The sequence below is a fragment of the Tenebrio molitor genome, chromosome X (assembly GCF_963966145.1).
Source record: "Tenebrio molitor chromosome X, icTenMoli1.1, whole genome shotgun sequence".
Taxonomy (NCBI): Eukaryota; Metazoa; Arthropoda; class Insecta; order Coleoptera; family Tenebrionidae; genus Tenebrio; species Tenebrio molitor.
The window spans coordinates 11,629,983-11,653,242 of record NC_091055.1 but is presented as its reverse complement, the minus strand read 5'-3'; the positions used below and the strand labels follow the sequence as shown (position 1 = coordinate 11,653,242).

At 32.4% G+C, this 23,260-nt stretch overlaps 2 protein-coding genes and 2 long non-coding RNA genes across 4 annotated transcripts; 3 read left to right on the top strand and 1 right to left on the bottom strand.

The window, feature by feature from the left end:
- Window positions 1–5,037: 5,037 nt before the first annotated feature.
- On the top strand, window positions 5,038–6,913 carry LOC138139887 (calaxin). Its single transcript, XM_069060462.1, has 5 exons — window positions 5,038–5,462; window positions 5,528–5,801; window positions 5,859–5,991; window positions 6,039–6,292; window positions 6,664–6,913. The coding sequence occupies exons 2-5, from the start codon at window positions 5,581–5,583 to the stop codon at window positions 6,884–6,886; spliced, it is 831 nt and encodes a 276-aa protein (XP_068916563.1). The 5' UTR covers window positions 5,038–5,462; window positions 5,528–5,580; the 3' UTR covers window positions 6,887–6,913.
- A 2,755-nt stretch (window positions 6,914–9,668) lies between these two features.
- LOC138139886 (17-beta-hydroxysteroid dehydrogenase 13-like) lies at window positions 9,669–13,151 on the top strand. Its single transcript, XM_069060461.1, has 6 exons — window positions 9,669–10,023; window positions 11,871–12,030; window positions 12,086–12,240; window positions 12,293–12,470; window positions 12,527–12,897; window positions 12,952–13,151. The coding sequence occupies exons 1-6, from the start codon at window positions 9,971–9,973 to the stop codon at window positions 13,019–13,021; spliced, it is 987 nt and encodes a 328-aa protein (XP_068916562.1). The 5' UTR covers window positions 9,669–9,970; the 3' UTR covers window positions 13,022–13,151.
- Window positions 13,152–16,778: 3,627 nt separating this feature from the next.
- Window positions 16,779–21,505, bottom strand: LOC138139889 (uncharacterized). The gene is made up of 3 exons (XR_011162401.1): window positions 21,261–21,505; window positions 20,629–20,697; window positions 16,779–17,149 (listed from the first exon to the last, which is right to left on the bottom strand). It is a non-coding gene; the product is annotated as an uncharacterized lncRNA (long non-coding RNA).
- On the top strand, window positions 20,485–21,138 carry LOC138139888 (uncharacterized). The gene is made up of 3 exons (XR_011162400.1): window positions 20,485–20,499; window positions 20,733–20,977; window positions 21,034–21,138. It is a non-coding gene; the product is annotated as an uncharacterized lncRNA (long non-coding RNA).
- Window positions 21,506–23,260: the final 1,755 nt, after the last annotated feature.

Sequence of the window (23,260 nt, the reverse complement as noted above, 5' to 3'; positions counted from 1 at the left end):
GGGCGTCATCTTGTCATTTAAAACAGCAACAAGGAATTCGTTGCGTTAATATTGTAAATGTTACAGTATTGTTTTTAATGAGTCTGAACTGTTTGATGTCGTTAGAGTTGTTCTCTGAATTTGTATGAAAATAAATTGTAAAATTACAAGATTGTTTTAATATTTTTTATTACGTTTCTCTATCACGGATTCGCCAAGAACATAATCGATTTAATCAATTTTACAAGCGCATTAAGCACAGACATTAAGAGGTGCTCGCACGAGAAACTAATTATAGTTACAATAACTATTAATTGGTGAAATGACAGGAAACTGAAGTTGTTATGCGATTTAATGTCCGTTCGGACAAAGTACGATACATCACAATTTAAAATTAAATTTAATAGTTGTTAACTAGGTTAATTAGTGCAGTTAATTCTGTACGTACCTACCTATCTTCTCTTTACGTTTTTACAAAATTTTATTTACGTGTCTTATTAATCAAGTTTTTTTGAAATGGTTATACTATTTTCTATTTTAAATAATAGAGCCAAATTTATGTTGCTTGGAGACGATTAAACAAGCCGTACTGTTTGTGGTGTAGTGATATCGATAGAGAAAAGATTGGACCAGGTAATGTGTTAGTTGATTCGGTTTGATATGAAAATCTGCCTAGTTACCAAACATATGTTGCGTGTGAACTTCGCGTGTTGTGACGCCGACTTCTGAGATTGAAAAAAGTTAATCAATCATATATTCCGCATTGATTTCTTAGGTGTATAGAAAAAGTCTCATAGGTAAAGGAATGAATAGAAGCATATAAAGAACTGCCTTTGCCCGTGCATCTGGAAATCAATAGTTAAAATTAACTAAAATCGATGCAAGCTAGAAATATCGTAATTGATCAGTTCAGCTTTGTTGTGAAATACACAAAATCATTAAATCGGCACCTTGCACCCCGAGTTCCCTCTTTTGTTGCTCATATTGTACCTAGTCACCACGTTGCAAATTATACCTACCACGGAAGAAAATGTTGAAATTTTGCTCTTACAGACACTTTCTGTTGACTCGACGAATCGAAAATTTGAAATTGGGTACAGTTCTTGTTTGAATTCACAAATTCACAATTTGTAGAGACCACCGCTTGCTTTGCCTCTGAATGAGAATTCGCTTGTATTGTTTTTGATTTAATTGTAATCGATATTGTTGACAAAGTTCAATATTTATTGCAATATTTTATACCGAAACCATGATAAATGTGTTTAATATGTATCTATCTATACAAAAGCTAAGCAGGTTTCCCTCGGGTTGTCCTTACTAGATTAATAAACAACTGCAAAAATTTCAACTGGTGTTAAAACAGTTAAAATATCTCAATGTCTGCTTTTCTCGATTACAATCTTGTCAAGGATCTAATGAATTTGGTTCAATAAGAATTAAAAACCAACCAATTTCAAAATCTTGGGGATATTTGTTTTTCTCATAGTAAATTCAGGTGGTAAATTCAAATTCAAAAATCTTGTGGATTGTCAAAATGAAATTTGATTAAAAAATGTTCAGTGTATTATGACATCTTTCATTTTTTACCCTAGGTGAAAAGTGTACGATGTTGCAGCTCTATTTTGGGTGAAAATTGGGGTGTTGGTGGGTCTGTGATAAAAAAATAGATTATAAATAAGTAGGTTGGACATGCACTATCACTAGCTATTTTCATATTACGTGGTTGGTATCCGTGATTTTTCAAATTATTCATTTGTCATAATTTGATACTGTCAAATATATTGTAAAATGTAATATTTTGTTAGAAAGAAAAATTGGAAATTTTCGAAACGAACTATAACGTGTTAATGTGGTTTTATTAGGGGAAGAGAAGAGAGTTGTAGCAAATGTTTTATCATTTGGACGTTTCTTTTATAGACGTTAATGAATAATGACCATTACTTAGCTGTTCCATTTCGTTTTAAAAGTGTTTAAAACCCAAACATAACCTAGATTTATTTTGTTACGAGATTTGATTTAAGTACCTATGACTTCACTTAAGTACACTAAATAAAGCAGAGCAGAAGGGATGATCGTACGAACTTGAAATTTTAGTGCTCTATTCACCTCAAATGAAGGAATGAATTATTAAAATTTTATCATGAACAACGAACTTGATGGATGTTTTTTGTCTGGTGTTTAATCTTTTGGTAATTGTTTACTTTATCTACTTGTGGAATTTTCACGTTTTTTCTGGCCAGACACCCTCAGGGCGTCCTCCTACATCGTTTCCCACCACTCAAACCTTGTCCAAATGCTCTTGTTTTTCTCTCTTGTTGTGTTTCAAGGTCGTGTCAAGGTCGCATCAATGTCTAGTACAGGGTCATTATAAATGATTGTCCCATCCCATCGCAGTAGGCGTTGGTGACGTAGTTGAATGTGCCGCAAGCCTCATAACATGAGTCAGACTAGTAGCACCGATAGGTGGCGCTACTGGCGGTAGCGGAAATCTGTCTACTAGTTTGTTTAACGTTGCGAGGCTAGCGGCACATCCAAAATTTGTGTGGGTTTTCAACGCCAACTGCGCTGGGACAATCATTTATTATGACCCTGTATAACTAAAGGGCAAGAAAAATTCATTTGCACAAGGTTTGAGTGGTGGAAAACGATGTAGGAAGACGCCCTGAGGCTGTCTAGCCAGAAAAAACGCGAAAATTCCACAAATAGCTAAAGTAAACAATTACCAATCTTTATACCTACATTTTTTTGTCCCGTCCCCGTGTGTAGCAAAGTTAATGATTAGTGATAGTTTAGACGTTGATTTCCTTTAGTTGTGCCGTTGTCATGCCCCGTGTTCGTCGTAATCAGCATTACTATCAATTAACTCCTTTTGAGAGGGGTCGAATTGTGGGAATACATGAGGCCGGATTATCCTTTCCCGAGATTGCCAGAAGATTGAGTCGAAGTGACGCTAACAATCATGGAAGGCTTGGTCCAACGAAGCCTCAGAAAGGCGTAGAAAAGGTAGTGGTCGGCCACGAATTACGAATCTTCGGCGACTGGCTTCAGTTAACCCATTTGAGACAACTCCGTCGGTGGAGGCTACTTGGAGGGCTGTTTTGGAAAGACAGGTGTCTATGCGAACAATTTGTCGCAGAATCCGTTCACATGGCTTAGCATCATAACGACAAATTGTTCGGCTTCCTTTAAACTCAGAGCATCGAGTTGCCAGGCTTAAGTGGTGTACGCTGAGGGAGTATTGGATCGATAAATGGCACCAAATCATCTTTAGTGATGACTGATGAATCTCGGTTTTGGCTATGGCAATCTGATGGACGGTTGCGTGTCAGAAGACCTAGAGGACAAAGGCTAAATTTGCACTTCGACGCCATTCTGGTTTAACAGCTGGTGTTATATTTTGGGGTGCAATACAGTTTGGAAGCTGGTCACCTCTAGTTTTCATTCAAGGAAGTCTGAATGCGGCCCGGTACATCAACGAAGTTTTGGGCCAGTTTTGTTGCCATATCTTCAAAGGCATCGCAACAGTGTTTTTCAGCAAGACAACACACAAGGCCAAACATTGCAAGAGTAACTCAAAGAGTTTTTAATGACAATAACCAGTGGCGGCCCTGGGGTAGAGCGAGAGGAGCGGCCGCTCTAGGCGCCAGGTGAGAAGGGGCGCTAAAATCCGATTTTGATTTTGATTCGAAGTTGTCGGCTAAAGGGCACCGAAAGGCAATCTTGCTCTACCCTGATAAAGGGCTCGGGCTGCCGCTGACAATAACGTCAATTTACTACCATGGCCTGCAAGGTCCCCAGATTTATCGCCGATTGAACATGTAGATATGGGACAAGATCGGCAGAAGAGTTGAAGATTTTCCAGCACCCATAGGAACTTTGGCTGAGCTTCCAGTTCAAACTCAAAGAGCTTAAATGAATGCATTCGTTTGAGAGGAGATACCACGCATTATTATTTTTTTAACATCTTTCCTCATTACCTACAGATTTTTTTGAAATTATTATCATTCATTCTCTTGCCAAATCTCAAATTGTCATAAAAATTTCAAGTTCGTATGATCATCCCTTCTGGGTGCTATGCTTTTTTTGGCGATCAGTGTATAAAAATTGAGGTTATGTAGAGGTTTGTAGCGCAGCATGTTAATAAAGTTAATAACAACTAATTTGAGAGTTTAATAAATGTATCACTTTGTGAGGCATTTTTAAAAACACGTTCAAATTTTAAATGCGAGTTTGCGCAGTGCGTACTTTCAATGGTCATTTTTTAAATTCCCTAAATCTTGTAAAATTTTATTATTGCAAACGTAAATCAACAGGTCGTGGTTCTTTGATAAAACAAAAAAAAACCCAGATATTAACTACAATTATGTTTTTGACAGTCCAGGTATTTTTTTGAATTTAATCCTAATGACAATATGTCAGTTTAAGTGCTATTTAACCAGTATGAACGTATTAGGTAAGTATAGGTTTAGAATAAACGATAGACGCAAAAAATAACAAATATCAAAAACATTTTTACTTGAGTAAATAAGTAATAAAAAGAATATCCACATTTAATTTGATGTTACCAGATATAAGAGTTTCTAATTGTAGATTAATGTTAATGAGATTCAACTCGGTTGAAGTACTCGGTTCATTTATTTGAATAGCGATATTTCTAATTATCGAGCTGCGGTATCAGACATCAACGTCCAAGATGTTCTACTATACTCGTAGTTGTAAATGGAATAAACAAACATTATTTTGATTTTATAGGCATGCATTTTTTTTCGTCTAAAAAATCTTAACATTACTGACATGTTTTACCACATATCGTATCACACCATGGATGTTCTGTATGAATAATTAATACCTGTTCACTTTGTATTGACCGTCAGTGGTGCAAATCGCACACACTTGGCATTAACTTTCATTCGAGCTGTCATAGTAACAGGTCAGTCATTTGCACCACTGACGTTCAATACAAAGTGAACAGGTTTTAGATACGAGGAAAATAAGGGTCACAATTTTTTTTTAAATTGTTCGAGAACAGTTTTTGGGGGGAGAACTACAAACTTATTTTCTGTAACGATTTTGCTGTCAACTGATCATTTTCATCTCCTTCATGAAACGTTATTTGTCATGTTTCTATCTACATATTCTGACAAAGCACGTGGGATTAATTATTCAATGTTGTAAACAAGATCCAGACTTCAGTCGATTGAACACTGAACCCGATTAAACCCAGTAAACACCATTAGTGTTATCAGGTGGATTAAATTATTTTGATCGAATTTAAACACCTAACAGATAGGTACTTGATGATGATGATGACTATCAAATGATAATAATTATCGACGTTGTTACGATTATTATTGTATGGCATTGTGTACAAGTATTGCAAAATTTGGTTTTCTTGTTTTAATTACCTGCTGCACTCTATTATAAATATTAACATAATAATTAGTGACAACTTTACTTTTCATGTATGGAAGAAGAAATACCTAGTAATTATCCCATAATTATGTCCATTTATTTTAATTACATGCTTCGTTTTTTTTTATAAATTTAGAAAAGTTGGAGTGGTGTAACTTTGAGTGAAAATAGTGAAAATTCTTTCAGTAGATGTCCACGGGGTTATCCGGCTTAAGCATGCGCGGGGGGGTTATTGTTATGAAAAGCGTTTCGCTTTTTCTGGCGGGCACCAGAAGTAGTAAAGGAAGTAGCGCTCAACCGCCTGTGAAACCGACAAAATCTCGTCGCAAAAAAATGACAGAACAAGACATAGCCTATAGGTGTTCAATGAAAATTTTAGAAGCCGCTAAACGTGACACGCTCTTCACCAGGTAGCTACATAATCGAATAGGTAAAGTTTATCGACGCATCCACTTGTAAATTTGCAGAAGCGAAATCGAAGCGCTCTACAAAATCTTCAGGAAATTAGTTACAATGAATAAAACCAAGTCTAGTCAAGGGAAGATAAAGGCCAACCCGAATGCCCCATCCGTTATTGGAAAACCTGCGAATGTTCAAGAAGTATGATATGTTATCGTGCCGAAGTTTTATAATACGATATTTTTCAGGGAATCGATAGAATCGTATTTAGAGAGATATTGCACAACACATTTGACATTGTTGCGGAAAACATGTTGATGGACAGAATATTCTGTGTATGGGACAAGGCCAACTACGGACTAATTACTCTCGAGGCTTGGCTACATGGTCTGTCTTTGTTTCTAAAAGGGTCGACGAACAAACACGTCGAATTCTGTTTTGCTGTGTACGACATGAACGCAGACGGTTTCATAACCAAAGATGAAATGTTTCAGTTGTTAAAGTGAGTAATCGTTCAAAAATCCACAATAGACAAGTTTTAATTCGTACGTAATAGCAACAAAAATTTGCCACATGAATATCACCCAACGCAATTATCGTTTTCGAAAACAAACAATCATAAAATTGAAAAAAGAAAGGGAACACAATAAATTATTGCTTTATTTTAATGAAACGATCTTAGTAATTATGAATTTTCTGAAAAAAAACCTGCCCATTCAGCTTCTGCAGTTCTTATCTTAACAGATTTCTAATATCTCTTTTTTAATAGAATTCTTGAGAATCGAGTTTGCTCAATGCTATCTGCTTTTTGTGCATGCATTCTTTTCATAATTAAGAACCGACGAGTTGTTAGGAATAATAAAATATTCCCAGAAACTGCTTAATAAAACATCCACAAGAAGAGGACCCTGACGAGAGCGTAAAAGATTTGGTGGATATTGTGATGAGAAAAATTGATAAAGATAAAGACGGCAAGGTGTCTTTGGAAGATTTTCAAGCCACCGTTGACGAAGAACCGTTGTTGCTAGAAGCATTTGGGAAGTGCTTGCCCTCTGAAAGATCGAAAAACACATTTTTATCTACTTTAAAAGCTTGAATAAAATATTCCCGATCAATAAAAGAACGAGTTTTATTTAAAATTTTGCCAGAACTTGATTTAACACACAGGGAAAATGAGACAGAAAATAAATATTTTAAATTGTATTTCGGTAGATAGCTCCCAATTTCTGTTGCCTAGTAACAGGAGTAAACAAATCTTGATTGATGATAGTTTGTCTGTGAATTAAGTTTTTTTTTACCATAGTTTCAAGTTATAAATTCACGACAATCTTTCCAAATGGGCGATTCCACGTTATTTATATTTTTTATTGATAAATTCGAAGTTTATTTAATTCACAAAATTGACTAAATAAATTGTGTTCGATTTTGTCTCCTGCAGAGATGTGAGTATTACATGAAAAAGTACTGAAATTGTTCTATCAATATTTGTAGATCTGGTGGTGTTACAGTCGAATGCAAAACAATTTACACTGTGTAATCTAGGCGTATTGTCATCAAAAAGTCAAAAATAATTTAAACGTCAATTAGTAGCATCATGAGTTTGACATCGCCGCGTCAATGTCACAATTAACGTCAAATAAATAATGTAAAGGTTAAGAACGAGTTACAATTAAGTAGTGTCCCACCGAAACCATGTTTTCCAGCGGAAACCGAGAAACCGAATTTCGGCATCTGTTACAGTTTCGGCCGAAACCGAAACCGAAACTTTTGAATTCAGTTACTTTTTGGATAGGTATAGACTTTTGTAATTAGATACAACTGTCTGTTTTCAATCCAAAAATAAACAAAATAGTATATTATGATACGAGTCTATAAGAAGCATTTTATCGCACGCACAGTTTTAGAGCACGACGAGCGTAGCGAGGAGTGCCCTAAAGGAGTAAGTGCGATAAAATGCCTTATAAACGAGATGTCATACAGTATTTTTTCTACTTTGCCACTTTTTCAATGAAAAAAAATAAAAAAGTTAAAGTTGAAGGATTCCACCCAAGGTCACGTCTGCGGTCTGCCGCGACACCACAGTATCCGTCAAAATTAAAAAATTAAATTTCACTGTTTTTAGTATTATTATTATATCACGCCTTTTCCTATTACGATACGTAAAACAGTATCGTAATAGCATCAGTACGAACGCAAAGTAGAAGATAATATATTATGATACGAGTCTTATAAGAAGCATTTTATCGCACGCACGGTTTTAGAGCACGATGAGCGTAGCAAGGAGTGCCCTAACGGAGTAAGTGCGATAAAATGCCTTATAAACGAGATGTCATACAGTATTTTTTCTACTTTGCCACTTTTTCAATGAAAAAAAATAAAAAAATTAAAGTATCCGTCAACATTAAAAAATTAAATTTCACTGTTTTTAGTATTATTATTATATCACGCCTTTTCCTATTACGATACGCAAAACAGTATCGTAATAGCATCAGTACGAACGCAAAGTAGAAAAAGATCTTTATGCTTAGAGTCCGGAGAAAATAAATGTGAATCCTGACTTTATTAAGTCAAATTATTTAACCACATGATAACGATAGTAAAGATTTATGGTAAGTCCTTCTCGAAAAGGAGCAGGTATAAATACAGCGAGTTTTCGAAATTCTTCACCTGCAACTTTGGTGATAGATCTGTTCTTCATCATAAATCTTTATCCTTACATTTTTATTTGAACATGTTAAGTAATTTGACTTTAAAGTCAGGATTCACATTTATTTTGTCCGGACTTATACTATTTTTATTATAAATCAAACTAAAAAATTACTTCTGTCAATTTTAATTAAACATTTATAAGTATTACTTAATAATAATCAAATTAACAAAGAGCGAGACGCGACGAAAAACAGTTTCGGCTGGAACCGAAAGTTCACCGAAACTCTTATTTTCAGCCGAAACTGTTTGTCAAAAAATGATATTGGCGACCAAAATATTTTGCATTTGACTGTATTACAATTGTAACAAACTCGATTTATAAAATTTAACACGAGTTGTCAAATTTGTTTGTTTATTCGAAAAAGAAGTGACACTGATTGATTCAAATATGCCATGTTTATGTATTCACTTGCGAATGGCGACGTTAAAAAAATAGGTACCGCGTGAGCAACAATTGCTGTATGACTTGGCAATAAAAAATTTTACTTGAACTTGGCAAGACTGCATTATACTTTTTTCCGTTTGTTTTATTGTCATTATTGACAGCTGACATAAATTTCAAATTTAAAGGTCTTTGTTTTTGTAATCTTTTATTGATAATTGGAGTCATTTGGAGCAGCGCCTTTTCCTCGCTCTAACTTGTTTGTTTTTAAAAACTCCTCATTTTTCAATAAATCGTTGCTTCCCATTTTCGGCAATCTATTAAATTCACGCCACTTCCAGTAATGTGAGAAATCTAGCCAACAGGGACGCAAAAAGTCACCATAGTTTTATTGGCAACTCAAATAGTAATTGTTGTTCAAGCAAGCGGTATAAGTTGCCATGTAATTGTTGAATTAAATTGTATTTATTTTTCAAAAAAATTACAGGTCCCTTAAGATAATTTTCCCGAAATAAAAATTTAAAGATGCAATTGGAATTTCCTTTAATGCTTAATACTAATTTAAAAAGCGAATTTCCGTGTGCGCGCTCGTTAAGCAAACTTTATGAAATGATCAAACATTTGATCATGATAAAATTTAGGTAATGGTGTATTACTCTGAAACGTAAACAAACCCATTATGTTATTTCTCGAACAACCTGAGTCGCGTGAAAAATTGAAAATTGTGGAAAAATGTTTTGATAGTCTGGCACACGCACCAAATAATAAACGATGCCGGCATTAAATATTTATAATTAGCTTTATTTTTTCGTCATTGTCATTCTCTTAATTGCGCGATAAATAAAAGAGGAATCTTGTAATTTTAACTTTAAAAATATTTACCTTTGTTTTATTAATAGTTGTTAATAATTTTTATGGGACACTTGGGTTTATGGATTAAATAAAATTAACGTCGATATTATAAAATATGAAATTACAAACCGAAACACGCCGGCTGGAACAAGGTTACTTCAGTAGTCTAACCCAGCAAGTTTCAGTTGATGTTTTACCCAGCAGAAGTCAAACGTGCTCTCCTAAAGTATCTCAGTGATGGTGGAACTTCACGCCAATTCAAAAATGGCTTTAAATGGAACCCAACAAATGTGAGTTATAATTCATAAGTTTCTACTTGTGTTGTTTTTTTATGCGACACTTCATTCTATCATTTTATTAGTTTATTTTAATGTGTGTTATGATCCGTTTTTACGCATGTAATTTTGCAACACCCGTATTATTTTACATTAGAAATATTATCCGGTGCAGACAAGTCCTATCATGCAGTTTTAGACATTATTTAATTGGTGATTACTCGAAACAGATATTTTCATTTTTTTGAAAAATAAGTACAGAGTACAAACCGATTTTCTTAATTATCTATTCCACACAAAAATAAATTCACAACTTCTAAGTAAGTGTGTGTCCTTATGAAGTATCATTAAAGAGTCCTTACGACAGAAAAATTTAGTTATAATGCAGAATATAGGTAAATCTTCAGCTAATTATTACTGCATGTTAGGTATTAAAAAAAAAAACTACCAAATTTATTGGTATTATATAAGTAAACATGCACCTGAAAGCCTTAATTACTGCGACCTTGATTCGATTGTAGTTTTTTATAAGAGATGAAATCCAGAAATTAACAAGCAAGGAGAAGTTACGTTCTTTTTTCCATTTAGATTTACACTATACCACTTTTTATCTGAATTTTATTTTTAAATCAATCGTGTGGGTTCAAACGTTTAATTGTTAAGATCGAGCGATCAGAATGCAACTTTTCCTCAGTCGAGTAAACCTTGACATAGTAAGGATTAGGTAGTTCTTAAAATGTCGTTACATAAGGTCTTTATGTTTACAATTGTGCGTACATGGTTCATTCAGTTATTTGAGCGAAAATAGATATAATATTTCGTAGCCAAAATGAAAGTAATGGTATAATCACCCTACAGTAATTTCTATCGGAGATTGGGCAAACGTATTGGCAAATTCCAAACCAGTTTGAATTCGTACGAGGATTATGTCCTACTATCTGGTGTTATACAATTCATTTACAAAATTTGTTATTGGGGAATATTATTATAAACTGAATAATAATAAAATATGAGTCAAGTGTCGGCTAATCCCGGTGCATTAAACTGCACTAATATTTGATTTTAGATAAATAGGTTATCTGTAGTTGGTGGATTTACTTTTGTTTATTTACTTTATAAATACATACACATGTTCTAAAACAAGTTTCCTGTTTGCAAATAGTCAACAGGATGAAAATAAAACGTGTTTCTTGTTTTACAGTAATTCAGGATTTTTTAGTTAATATATTATTCATGTAAATGTCATTCCAGGGTAAACCACTTTTTTGATGAATTTGAAAATATACCAGTTACAACCAAATGTTGGTCTATTTTATGCGATCATAATTGAAAATTTGAATTTTATACAATTATTTTCTTGTCATTGACAGTCAATTTGGGAATTTTACTGAGCTAGTTTTTGTTGTAAGTAAAGATTTGTATTTAGATTGATGCAGTTAGTCGTATTATAATTACCGTGAGATCATTTAAATTTATAATTAAAGTAGGCTATGACTTTTAAATTAGATTGGCAACACTGTTGACACCTTGATTTGAATTGTCAAAGTGACGCTTTTCAATACAAAGTATGAAACGAAGAGTTGTATCCAAGCCGGGTGTTCGATACAACTGTTAGCTCACTGATAAAACGGCATTCAGGCCGGATTCATTTATCAGTACATATATTACAATCAAGTAATGATAAAATGTGTTATAAAAACATAGTGCGACCTTAGGCTAGTTAAAATCGCTGCATACCAAATTAGTTTATATTTATCATATTTGAGATAATTTCTGGGTACATATCGATAATATGGTTCGAAATTCTCAATTATTATTATTGTAATGTGTATATCTTTATTTTTGTATTTATATTGTTACAGGAGCAGAAATAAAAGTATAGGTCAACAACTATTAGAGGTAGCTCAGGTTCTGGGAGATATCGTATTATTATTTTTGCAAATGTTCTACAGCTTAGGAGAATGTGTATACAGATTTATTGTGCCCATTCAACCCAAGCCTGTGAAAGGCGAAATTGTTTTGGTATGATATTGGCTTATTGAAAGTCTAAATAAAACATATAAAAATGATTATTTAGATTACAGGTGCAGGTCACGGAATGGGTAAAGAGTTGGCACTTTTGTACGCTTCAAAGGGAGCCAAGGTGGTCGGATGGGATGTTAACATGAAAAACAACGAAGAAACTATTTCGGAAATAAACCATCGCGGTTACCCCACGGCTCATGCTTACCAGTGACAAGCACAGAAACTTTTACGATTTGCTTTAAACAACGTATCGTTTCAGTTGTGATGTTTCCAATAGAGAAAACGTTTTTGAAGTTGCTAAAAAAGTGCAGCAGGAGGTTGGAGATGTCACCATTTTAATCAACAACGCTGGAATCATGCCCACGCATCCAATATTGACTCAAACTAAAGACGAAATCGAGAGAACTTTTAACGTGAACGTGTTGGCCCACTGTTGGGTATAATTTTGATTCCGCCACGTGTGAGACTACTACTTAGTTAAATTTGTTCGCAGACGATTCAAGCATTTCTTCCTGCAATGCTTAAAAATAACCACGGACACATCGTGGCGCTGTCATCGTGTGCTGGTCTTTTCGGTCTTGAGAATCTCGTACCATATTGTGGTAGTAAATTTGCTGTGCACGGCATGATGGAAGCTCTGAGCGAAGAACTACGAATGGACCCAAAATGCAAAATTGAAACCACCTGCGTATTTCCGTACATGGTGGATACCGGACTTTGCAAAAGACCTAAAGTTAAATTTGAGAAGTTGATGCCTTTGTTAAAGCCCAGATTTGCCGCTAAGGCAATCATGAGGGCGCAACAGATGAACAAAAAATTGGTATCCATACCTGGTTATCTCATGTCCCTCAACAATTATGTTAGGTTGTACTTGAATACATTTTTAATGAACTTGATAAACGTTAATTTGATTTGTAGATTAATGCCGATCAGAACCGCTCTTTATGTTAAGGATTTCATCAACTCTGGGGTAGAATCAGATTTGTAAGTTGACGTGTTATGATTTCACCCTAAAAGTGTTCTATACATGGGTTAATAGTATATGTATATAGTTATTGTTCGTAAACGTTACGTTTATTTTTAATAATTACTATTTTTGAATAAATTTTTAAACCAAATTTGTCCAATTTTTTACAACATGAAACACAGTTAACTCGTTAACAGTCATTTTCGGTATGAGTGCGTTGTCAGATCACTTTTCGGGTATAAGGCCGAAATTTGAAGCACGAGGCCTTAGCCGAGTGATACAAAACAGGCCGAATATCGTAATAGGAAATGGTATTTGGAACTCATTATAAAATAAGCCCATTGCTTTTTAATGGTTTAACGTTTGTAGCATGATGGTATCTACTCGAAATTTTGTAATATCTACCTATGTACCAGAAATTTTGATTGTTTCGATAACAAATGGATTATTGGATTTTCCGGATTTTTCTAGGTATACCTACCTAGGACGACTAATTAAAAATGGCTCATAATGTTTGTGTCTCGTAAACAAAATTTTAATGTGAATTTGGTCTTAGAAGAATAATTTTTAAATTCTTATTATTATCAAAAATGACATTTATGACAATTCTGATCGGTGCGACCTATTTTTTATAATTTCGCAAAAATTTCACAGCACAAATGCGTTGAAGATCCTCAGTAAGAAATGTTTAAATACGGCCCATTTCCGAATATTTAATAATTTGAGTAATTTATGACAGTCAACAGCAATGGGCTGTCCCAACCGTTCCAACCCTCATAAAAGTATTAGTACGTTATAAAAACCTGCATAAGTCGTTCCAAATATCGTTTTCTACTACTATACTTGAAAAGTGACAGCACACTAATATTGAACAACGTTTTTTCTAATTTGCTGTTTTAACGAAGCTGTTAATGCATTCATTTTGAATATGTTAATAAACCATTAACACATCCGAAATCTAGGAACTTTTTTCAGTTGGTGACATACATTGCCGGCAGCAAATTTATTGTGGTATTCTCTGCTATTTGTCGTACTTCTGGATAATTCATCTTTAATTGCAATTTCACTTGCTAAATGACAATTATGTTTAGTCTAGATTCAAATTTAAAATTTTACTTTAAATATCATCTTTGAAATAAAAAAGTCACCACCTGTGACAAAATTCCCTAAATTAACAAAATTGATTTTATTTGTAAAAAACATGTATTTAACATGCAAATTAAAAAAAATAGCATAAAAAAATCGTTTTATAAGACTTTTAAGAGCATTCGTCATTTACAAGCACTCCTGCTGCGGCAGTCGTGCTGCAAATGTAACTCGTATATTAAGTTTTATAAAATTTATGTTTTAATGTACTATTTTTTGTGTTCGTTTAAGCAGTCTTAAAAAAGAATTTTATTTCAAATGAATAGTAAGTGCTGAAATTATGCTTTTGCTTTTTTTTGCAACAATAACAGGGTGATTCACGTAGTCCGTTCGTTAAAAACTCTCTGATTTCCCAAAATCGTATTAATATGAAAATTGGTAACCGACTATAATCGACTGCTCCAAGTTCAAATAAAATATTTTCAAAATGGGGACGCTTCCGGAAATACCGGAAATCAACGCCATCTTAGTTTTTTAAATGGAAAGGTCACATTTTGATTCCAATTGATTCCATTGAATTTATCAAGGTTTGGCCAATCTTGTGCGCCATTAGTGAGATTTTTAGGTCTACTGCAATTTTTCAAATTTGATAATCAAAAAATGTCGAAAACTTCATTTTTTTAAACGACAACTACCATTTCTGATACTAGATATAAATGTAAAATTTAATTTTAAAGCCACTTTTGTTACTGTTGTGTATGACTATTTCCAGCCGTTTTGACGTAATTTCAATTTTTTGTATAAAATATATTTTTTATCAAGTTGTTTTATTTGAATTTTTATTCAAAAATCGCATTGCAATAAATAGTAGATAACTAGATAACAACAAGATGATAAAAAATAAGCAAATTAACAAAAAAAAAATTTTAATGCAAAGCTCAATGTGTGAACCGTTTTCATTGAGACGGTCAACAATGTTGTTGTTTTGTTGTCGTTATCTACTGTTTATTGCAATGCGATTTTTTTAACATTGATGATACATATATTTACTTTACGTAAATATTTAAATATCGCAGTGATGAAAAGTTGAGAGGAAAAAAAAATGTCGGACGAAACTAACATCTTATTTTAATGTCTTGTAAAAGTCATTTTTTGTTATAATTATAAATTATAAATAAAAAAACTGCCTTTCGATTTAATGAACAATTTCGATTTTGTAAACACTCGTGGTTTTTCATTAGTTCACAAAATCGAGCGGCTACTGTACCTCTATTTTCTTTTAAACTTCAATAACTATTTATTTATTTTTGATAAAAAAGAAAAGGATCCACGCGGTTGCAGATAATAAATTACTAATGACAAGGAAGGTTTTTAAATTTTGAAACTATTGGGTAAGCATTGCGTGTCACATTTAAGGCAAACTTTAATACAAAGGTCAAGATACAAATTGTTTTTATACTACAGGATTACATATTAATATTAATACATTATACATTACATATCAATCAATAGTATATGTATGAAACGGACACAAATATAAATATAAAATGGGATTTGCAGCTTAATGTAAATGTTATCTTTGTCAAATTTCTTCATTTTTATCGTATTACATTTAAACATAACCTTGAATACAAACCGTGTAATTTTATTCTTTATGACATTAACAATGACGTTATCCATAATTATGTAATCTATATATTATGTCGACAGATAGCCACTACCAGCTGATGCCGTTTTCGAAGCACATGGAATATACAGGGTCGCTACAAAGTTAAATATCTCGAGAATGGTTTCTCGGAAATCCTTGAGATTTGGTAAGGAGTTAAGAGCATTTAAATTCTATTCTTTGCAATTTTTTCAGTTTTATACCATCATTTGTTTTCGAGATACAAAGCTAACTAGAATTTTTTTAAATGGCAACAGGGGTCAATTTTATGATTTTTGAAAAGAAATTTTTTTCTGGATTCAACGATGTATCACATGTAATAATAGTTTACATAACAACCCTAAATTTTTTTTTAAATTTAATTCAAAAATAAATAAACGTAGCTACCGTTTGAGACTCTTTTTATTAAACCTATCAAATCGTTTGTTGGAATTCTTTGAAATTTGCTACGGGGTTAAGGGCATTTAAATTCTATAATTTGTAATTTTTTTTGAGTTTAATACCTTCATTTGTTTTCGAGATACAAAGCTAACTTGAATTTTTTTAAATGGCAACAGGGGTTAATTTCTTGATAAAGAGTGTTTTTTTTTTAATTCAACACTGTATCACATAATGACCGTTTCATGTTTTGTGTGTCATTAAAAGTGTCATCACTTCAGCACAGCTTTGTCTCCTATCACCATATCCAATCATCATTAGAACTTCTATCCGCTCGGTTTCACTTAAATAAGGCATTTTTATAATAAATAAATAAATAAATAATAAATAAATTAATAATAGAAACTGTATTCAAAGATAACTGCTTATTTATTTTTGAATTAAAATTTAAAAAAATGTTTTGACCATTTTTATGTAAACTATTATTACACGTGATACATCGTTGAATTCAGAAAAAAACCTCTTTTCAAAAATCATAAAACTAACCCCTGTTGCCATTTAAAAAAATTCAAGTTAGCCTTGTATCTCGAAAACAAATGAAGGTATAAAACTGAAAAAATTGGAAAGAATAGAATTTATGCTCTTAACTCCTTACCAAATCTCAAGGATTTCCGAGAAACCATTCTCGAGATATTTAACTGTTGCCATACTTTGTAGCGACCCTGTATATTTCCATTATTCCAAATTCTGTTATATATTTGCATCGGAGACAATTATTTAAATAACTTGAGAAGTCGTTGAAGTTTTGAAAATTACATTTTTTCGCTTCCCTGTCGAAAACTACGGCTACGGCAGAAGCATCGAATCTTTTCTGTAGAGTACAAAATTTCCTGCAAAAAAGTTACAGACGGCCGTATTGTACTTGTTGTAACTAGCTTGGATGTGAGAATACTCGAAAGCGCACCGCAAAATACATATGTACTTCAATTTCATGTGACTCCCAAATGTTGTTTAAAATTCTGAAAAAAATCCATATAGTGTCTAGATATTAGGAAGAAATGTTTAATGCCAATTAGAAGTAATTTCTAATCAATTTCGATTTTTAACACTGAAAAACCTAAATTTCTCATTTTCACTACATTTTTCTAAATAATGCTTTTAGCTTGTAGCAGCTATCGCAAAACTAAGTAGGTATGTATGTATTTCTTTTCATGAATTATAGATTTTGCTCTTTAAAAGACGGTACCTACATTGGTTTCTTATCACAACTGTTGTTGTTTTTAATAAACAAATCAAAAACGATCAAGTTTCTAAATAATTCTAGTTACGATCATTTACCGAAAAAGGTATTTCCTATTGTTATTTTATTTGTCTTAATTGTTATTAGTCGCCGATAATTTTTGGTTTTTGCATTTTGCGAGGGTACCTATTACTGAAGATTACGCAAAGGAAATAATATTGTAAGAAAAAACACAACAACAAAAAATTGGTTGGTGGTGAAAGAAAAAGAAATTTGTGCATCGTTATTTTTCACTGATGTACTTTAATATTTTATTAATATTGTTTTTGTCTCTTGCGATATGGGGCGTATCATGACACCGTCATTAAATTATTGCTGTTAGCTAAAGTCGTGCTTAAAATAAACATAAAACGATATAGATATAACCTGCCAGAAAGAGATGAATTCGTCACCATGGTAATTAAAGTCATGATTAAATTTAATCAGGATGTCGTGATACGGCCCAATATCGGTAAACATTACCAATCACTAGTTCATAAGGTGATTCCGTATAGTTGGTGGCCTATGTATAGCTATATACACAATACAACTCCTACTTTATAATTTTAATTTTTTGGGAATCAATTTTAATTAATTTGGTTAATTATATCATATACTACTACGTATTAAAAATGTAGTAGCATAACAGAAAAATAAAAAATAACATTTAATGATATATTTTTGTAACGAACGATAGTTTATAGTGATGCTGTATGGTTGGTTGCCTACATCCGGAACATTTAGTTTTAATTAATTCATGGAATAAATAAAGTTCACTGCTATTAAAAATGTTGAAGTGCGATTAAATAATATAAGTATAGATAGAGGCTGTCCCAAAAGTACAGCATTTCCCTACAGGTGCGTCATCTAGAAGTGTCATGGAATTCTGAAAATATTTAAAAAAAGCAATATATTTTATTTTTAAAGGAATTTAAAGATTCAATAATCAAGGTCAAAATTTAGAAGTAAACGAACTTATTAGTTCATACCTTCAACGGTTCATACCAAAATATTTATTGTGGATGTACAATTCATCGCTTTGCAGAGTTTGAGCTAAAAAAAATTAAAGAAGTATTGCCACTAAGGTTTAAAATCTTTAATTAAATCTTCACTTCAACAATTGAGACTAGATGGCAACATAGCCAGTGCACCTAATTGAAGTTACAACGACGGATTGTTACTAAAATTTAAAAAAAAATGTCAACTTCACCCTGCAATGTATATCTACTTTCAATGAATACTCCGACATGTATTTGATTCTGGGTGAATGTCTCAAAAATGCAGCTGAAGGAGCTCGCGAACATTCCCTACTCAATCCTTGCCGGTGCCATCCAAATGGGCACAACATTTATTGTAATAAAAAGCTGTCATTGTTGTTGTGTTACCTGAAGCTCATCAAAATGATTTCCTAGGTATTCAATGACCAATGATTTTACGTATTGCTAGGTAGAGGTAATTCTCAGGTTACAGCGTTGTCTTTTTTATATTTTCAAATTGCATATATTTCCTATATAGAGGGTCAGGATTTAAAAAAAATATTTTTGCAGTACTCTGCCATATCCCTAAATCCGGTACCTTCAAGAAAATGCGGTACTTTTGGAACACTGTGTATATGAATATGTATTAATTATTTAATTAATTTTTTATATGTGGAAATTTACAACGTCACAACAAAAACTTTGCGGGTTTTTACAGGCGACGATCTCGACGGGAAGTCCAAAGGCTATTGACTTATAGAAAATTGTTATTTATTAAAAAATCTCGAGCTATTAAAATGGTTAGACAGTTGACACCTTAACTTGTATTAAATATGCATGGTAAATATGTAATATAAAGTTTTATAAAACGCCTCATAAAAATTTGCATTGTTGTTGTTATATTATGAAAAAGGTGTTTTATATTGCTTTGTCTATTTGTTAAGACAAATATGGATAGAAAAACTGACCTTCACATGAATCGACGACGTTTAAAGTTCAATCAGAAATTCATTATTTTAGCTCATATCAGAGCTGAGAGCTCCGACACAGCCCCTAAACTATCAAGACATTTGTGATCAATCGGTGTCAAATCACCAATAAATTAATTACACCGATGTATTGGTTTAAGTATCTTGAACATAATAACAGTAATAATGTAATATCTTATATCTTAATGAGCTACTTGCAAATTATTTAAAAATGGTGAAGTTATGCTAATTCATATAGACGCGATCTTTGCGTTGTCAAACCTTGTAGAAAGCATTTCCTCAGTTTGGGACATTTTTTGACAATTTAAGTGTCGTTTGTAAAATATAAGCCAACTAAAATCAAATAAACTAATGTAAACATTATAACCTAATCAGGAGCTAATGATTGTATTAACGTATAAGTATGTATATTCTTAGATGTACCTAATTATTTTCTACAATAGTATCTGGGGAGTTTAGGAAAATACTTTCATGAACTGAACATTTCGTAATCTTATGTGTTTTTAAATTATCGATAAGGATAAATGGCTTTCAGTTCAGAGAAAACGCTGTAAGTCTGGAAACAATACGAGTACATACTTTGAATATTGGCTCGTGTTTAGCATTTAATCACTTGTTAATTAATTTCTTATTTTAAATAAATAATAGAAACAACACCCAGACACATCTGTTAACACTCATTTGCACAATTGTTAATTTATTTTTCAACAATGATCATACTAAATTGACTAATACAAATATGTACCTATAACAATAAAAGCAAAAAGACTGAAACACACTAGACAAGATGTGGTTAATTTATGACACTTTATTATGTGAATAGACTCTTGGACAATAAGTTATTAAATTGTAGTAGGTATATTAACTAAAAATCTCAAAAAGTTTTTTTTTACTTGTTTGTATACAATTGCTATCTTTTGGTCTGTACAAGTGATTATCTAATAACATTTATTTGTTTTATTTTTCTTATTTTTACTGTTAAATGTTGCCAACAACATTCACATTTTAGGATGACGCAACAATTTTTCTTTAATAACATTTAATGTTTAGTTGACGGGTGTCATTGAACTAGAAACGAGTGGACCGTGATTTATCTAAATAAAAGTTTAATATTTTGTAAAAAGGTAAGGTCGGTCAACCAAAAATACTCTTGTTTAGCACCGTACCTAGTTTACTGTGTGTTCATTAATCTTTACTTAAGTCAAAAAAAGGTACACAGAATTAACGCACGGATGCACAATGAATTTACTTACCCCATTTTACATAAGAGCAAAGTTTCTCCTCTAATTGTTTTAGTTAATGTAACCTCCAACGTGTAGTACCTGCAATTAAAAATATTTATTAATTCCACGTTCAGGTTTGTTGTAAACGTTGGAAACCGGGCAGCATTTGAAAAGAGAAGAGGAGAGGGATAGCATAAATTACTCTAATAGGCTCCACTAACCTCGTATTGAGGTACACTGTCATGAACATGCAGTCAACAAGTCAACCTTGTTCCTCTTGAACATCGGTAGAGTTGTAGTATGTATTTCAAATAGTGGCTCTAAGATGACCATTTACGGTAAATTAGTGCAGATAATTTTGGTGAATTACACGATATAAGTAAAGTATCAAGTGTTTCAAGTGATATTTTTGTACAAGGTAACAAATTGTTTCAGGAAATAAATCTATATCTGTACGTTCATGATGCTGATGCTGTGATGAATTATTACAATAAGTATGAATTCTTAACTATCTAAATATATCGATGAATTATTAAGAAACGTGTGTTTTATTGAGACATTTCATTCAACAATTATGTAGTTTATGAATAACGAGTAAGTAGCTTTAGTAATGTTTTAAATTTAATTGTAATTAAATTTAATTAAAAATATTATTTCCTCACCAGATTTAGGTACCTGTTGTGTTATTCTAATGTGATTGTTGTCATGTAGATATTTGTGTGATTGATTTAAAATAAAATACTTTATTTGGGCTTCTAGAAAATCTAGAGTAAAGTTATGGAATCTTGTTCCATTGGAAACTATGTAGGTACTTATTAACTTGCCATTCTAAAATTGTAATATGTAGATTAAGTATATGTTGCAATAAGTGAAGGCTGATATTTGATCATATTTTCTCTACTTTTGCCGACTAAATGAAGAAAAATTTGTGTTGTGAGTGATTTTAAAAATAACCAGTGCAAATAATAAAATGTACTATCTATTATGTATTGTATTGTCAACAAATAAAAATATTTATTTACAGTTTCTTGACGTCTCATTAACAAATAAATAATAAGACGAGATTTACTTAAACTTGACATTGCTCGTGTAATTCTTAAGTTAAGCAATACCATTTTTAGAATAAGTGAATTGTCATCAGACAAAACTTTGTTCTGGGCGTATTACGAGACTAGAGAGAGAATCTCACTTCTATGTTTCAAGGCTGGATAGAAGTATTTGTTTGAAATATTGTTTATGATGTTATAAACAGTAATCATTCTGACGATGTCGACGGTAATTTTTTTATTTATCGTTGTTTATTGCAAGGTACTTGCTCTTTCACGCAGGATCATATTAACTAGGTCAAATGAAATCAAAATCTTGTAAAGCAACAACTTTTCAATAGTCCAATTTAGTGAAATTTCTCAATATTCCTACATATTAAATTTAATTTCTCGAGGTCGCATCCTTCGTGCGTAAAACACTAAAACTTTCGGAAACTAGCGAAATAAAGAAGAAGACTAACGAGGCACACTGTACTGGTGATAATGATGGAAGTTATTCGTTCTAGAATGTTAATTCTCAATTACGATTTCACAGTAAATTCGACGTGATAACGTAATTATAGAAATACACTGTAACAGTCGTAAAAGTGGTTTTTTATCACCAATATTATAACTTTGCGTGAGACTTTCTCTAGAAGTATCATTAACTCTATGCCAATAGCATATTGCAGTTGACGATTAGTAAACAATACTTAAAATATTTTTATAAGAGTAAAACTACGATTTAAAGTTATTCAAAAAATATGGTTTTCTGTATCTTTTGGAGTTTGGACTATAGGACATTTATCTGACTCTGAAGGCCCGACTAATAAAATTATAATATTCACCAAATACAGGGAGCGGCATTGTGTAGTTGTATTTCCCAAAGTATCACGATTAATAATCTTAAGTTACTAAGAACGCTCCCTGCAGATGAGGGATTGAATATTGGTTCGAAGTTTCTACCTGATTTGACAAGAATTATGAATGAGACAAAAATGACACTTATGGTAAAATATTTTTTAAGATAAAATTACAGTGAAACGGTCGGTACCGCCATCTTCATCTGGTGTCCCTTCGGTGAACAATTGAATATTATGGGTTTATTAGTCGGGCCTTCAGAGTTACATAAATATTCTATAGCAACTGTAATTGCTACTGGGATGATAAGCGATTTTAAACTTGCTTAGATGACAAGTAAATTAATCATCAAAAATACAACTCCTTTATTATTATTGGTTAATCATGTAACAGAATTTATTTTACATTCTGAAATGGATTATTACTCATTCAGAGTACAGGATAATTCCTATTAAGTAGATAAATAAAACACACAACTTCATCACACCGTTGCTCGTCGAAATGGATTGTAAACTATTGGAAAGTCAACATCTCGCTTCTATTTTTAGTAATACTTTGTAGACTAGTGGACGGTATCCAGTAATAACACCTCAAGTTTTAATATTTCTTTAGAGAAGTGCTAAGGTTATGTGCCAGTTTTTCACTTCCTGGTTTTAATCGACTCCACATTCAGACTTGCCTCTCCGGTTTTTGTCTTCGTAGTTTGTCTGGAATTACGAAATTCGACCAGGAAATTTACGGACGTCATCCAAGACAAACAGAATTTCTCGGTGTCA

Coding starts and splice junctions, on each gene's coding strand:
- LOC138139886 (XM_069060461.1), top strand. CDS start 9,971: ATGGTGGAACTTCACGCCAATTCAAAAATGGCTTTAAATGGAACCCAA. Junction 12,471..12,526: donor ACGTGTTGGCCCACTGTTGG/GTATAATTTTGA, acceptor ATTTGTTCGCAG/ACGATTCAAGCATTTCTTCC. Junction 12,898..12,951: donor TCCCTCAACAATTATGTTAG/GTTGTACTTGAA, acceptor TTTGATTTGTAG/ATTAATGCCGATCAGAACCG.
- LOC138139887 (XM_069060462.1), top strand. CDS start 5,581: ATGTCCACGGGGTTATCCGGCTTAAGCATGCGCGGGGGGGTTATTGTT. Junction 5,802..5,858: donor CGTGACACGCTCTTCACCAG/GTAGCTACATAA, acceptor GTAAATTTGCAG/AAGCGAAATCGAAGCGCTCT. Junction 6,293..6,663: donor GAAATGTTTCAGTTGTTAAA/GTGAGTAATCGT, acceptor AAATATTCCCAG/AAACTGCTTAATAAAACATC.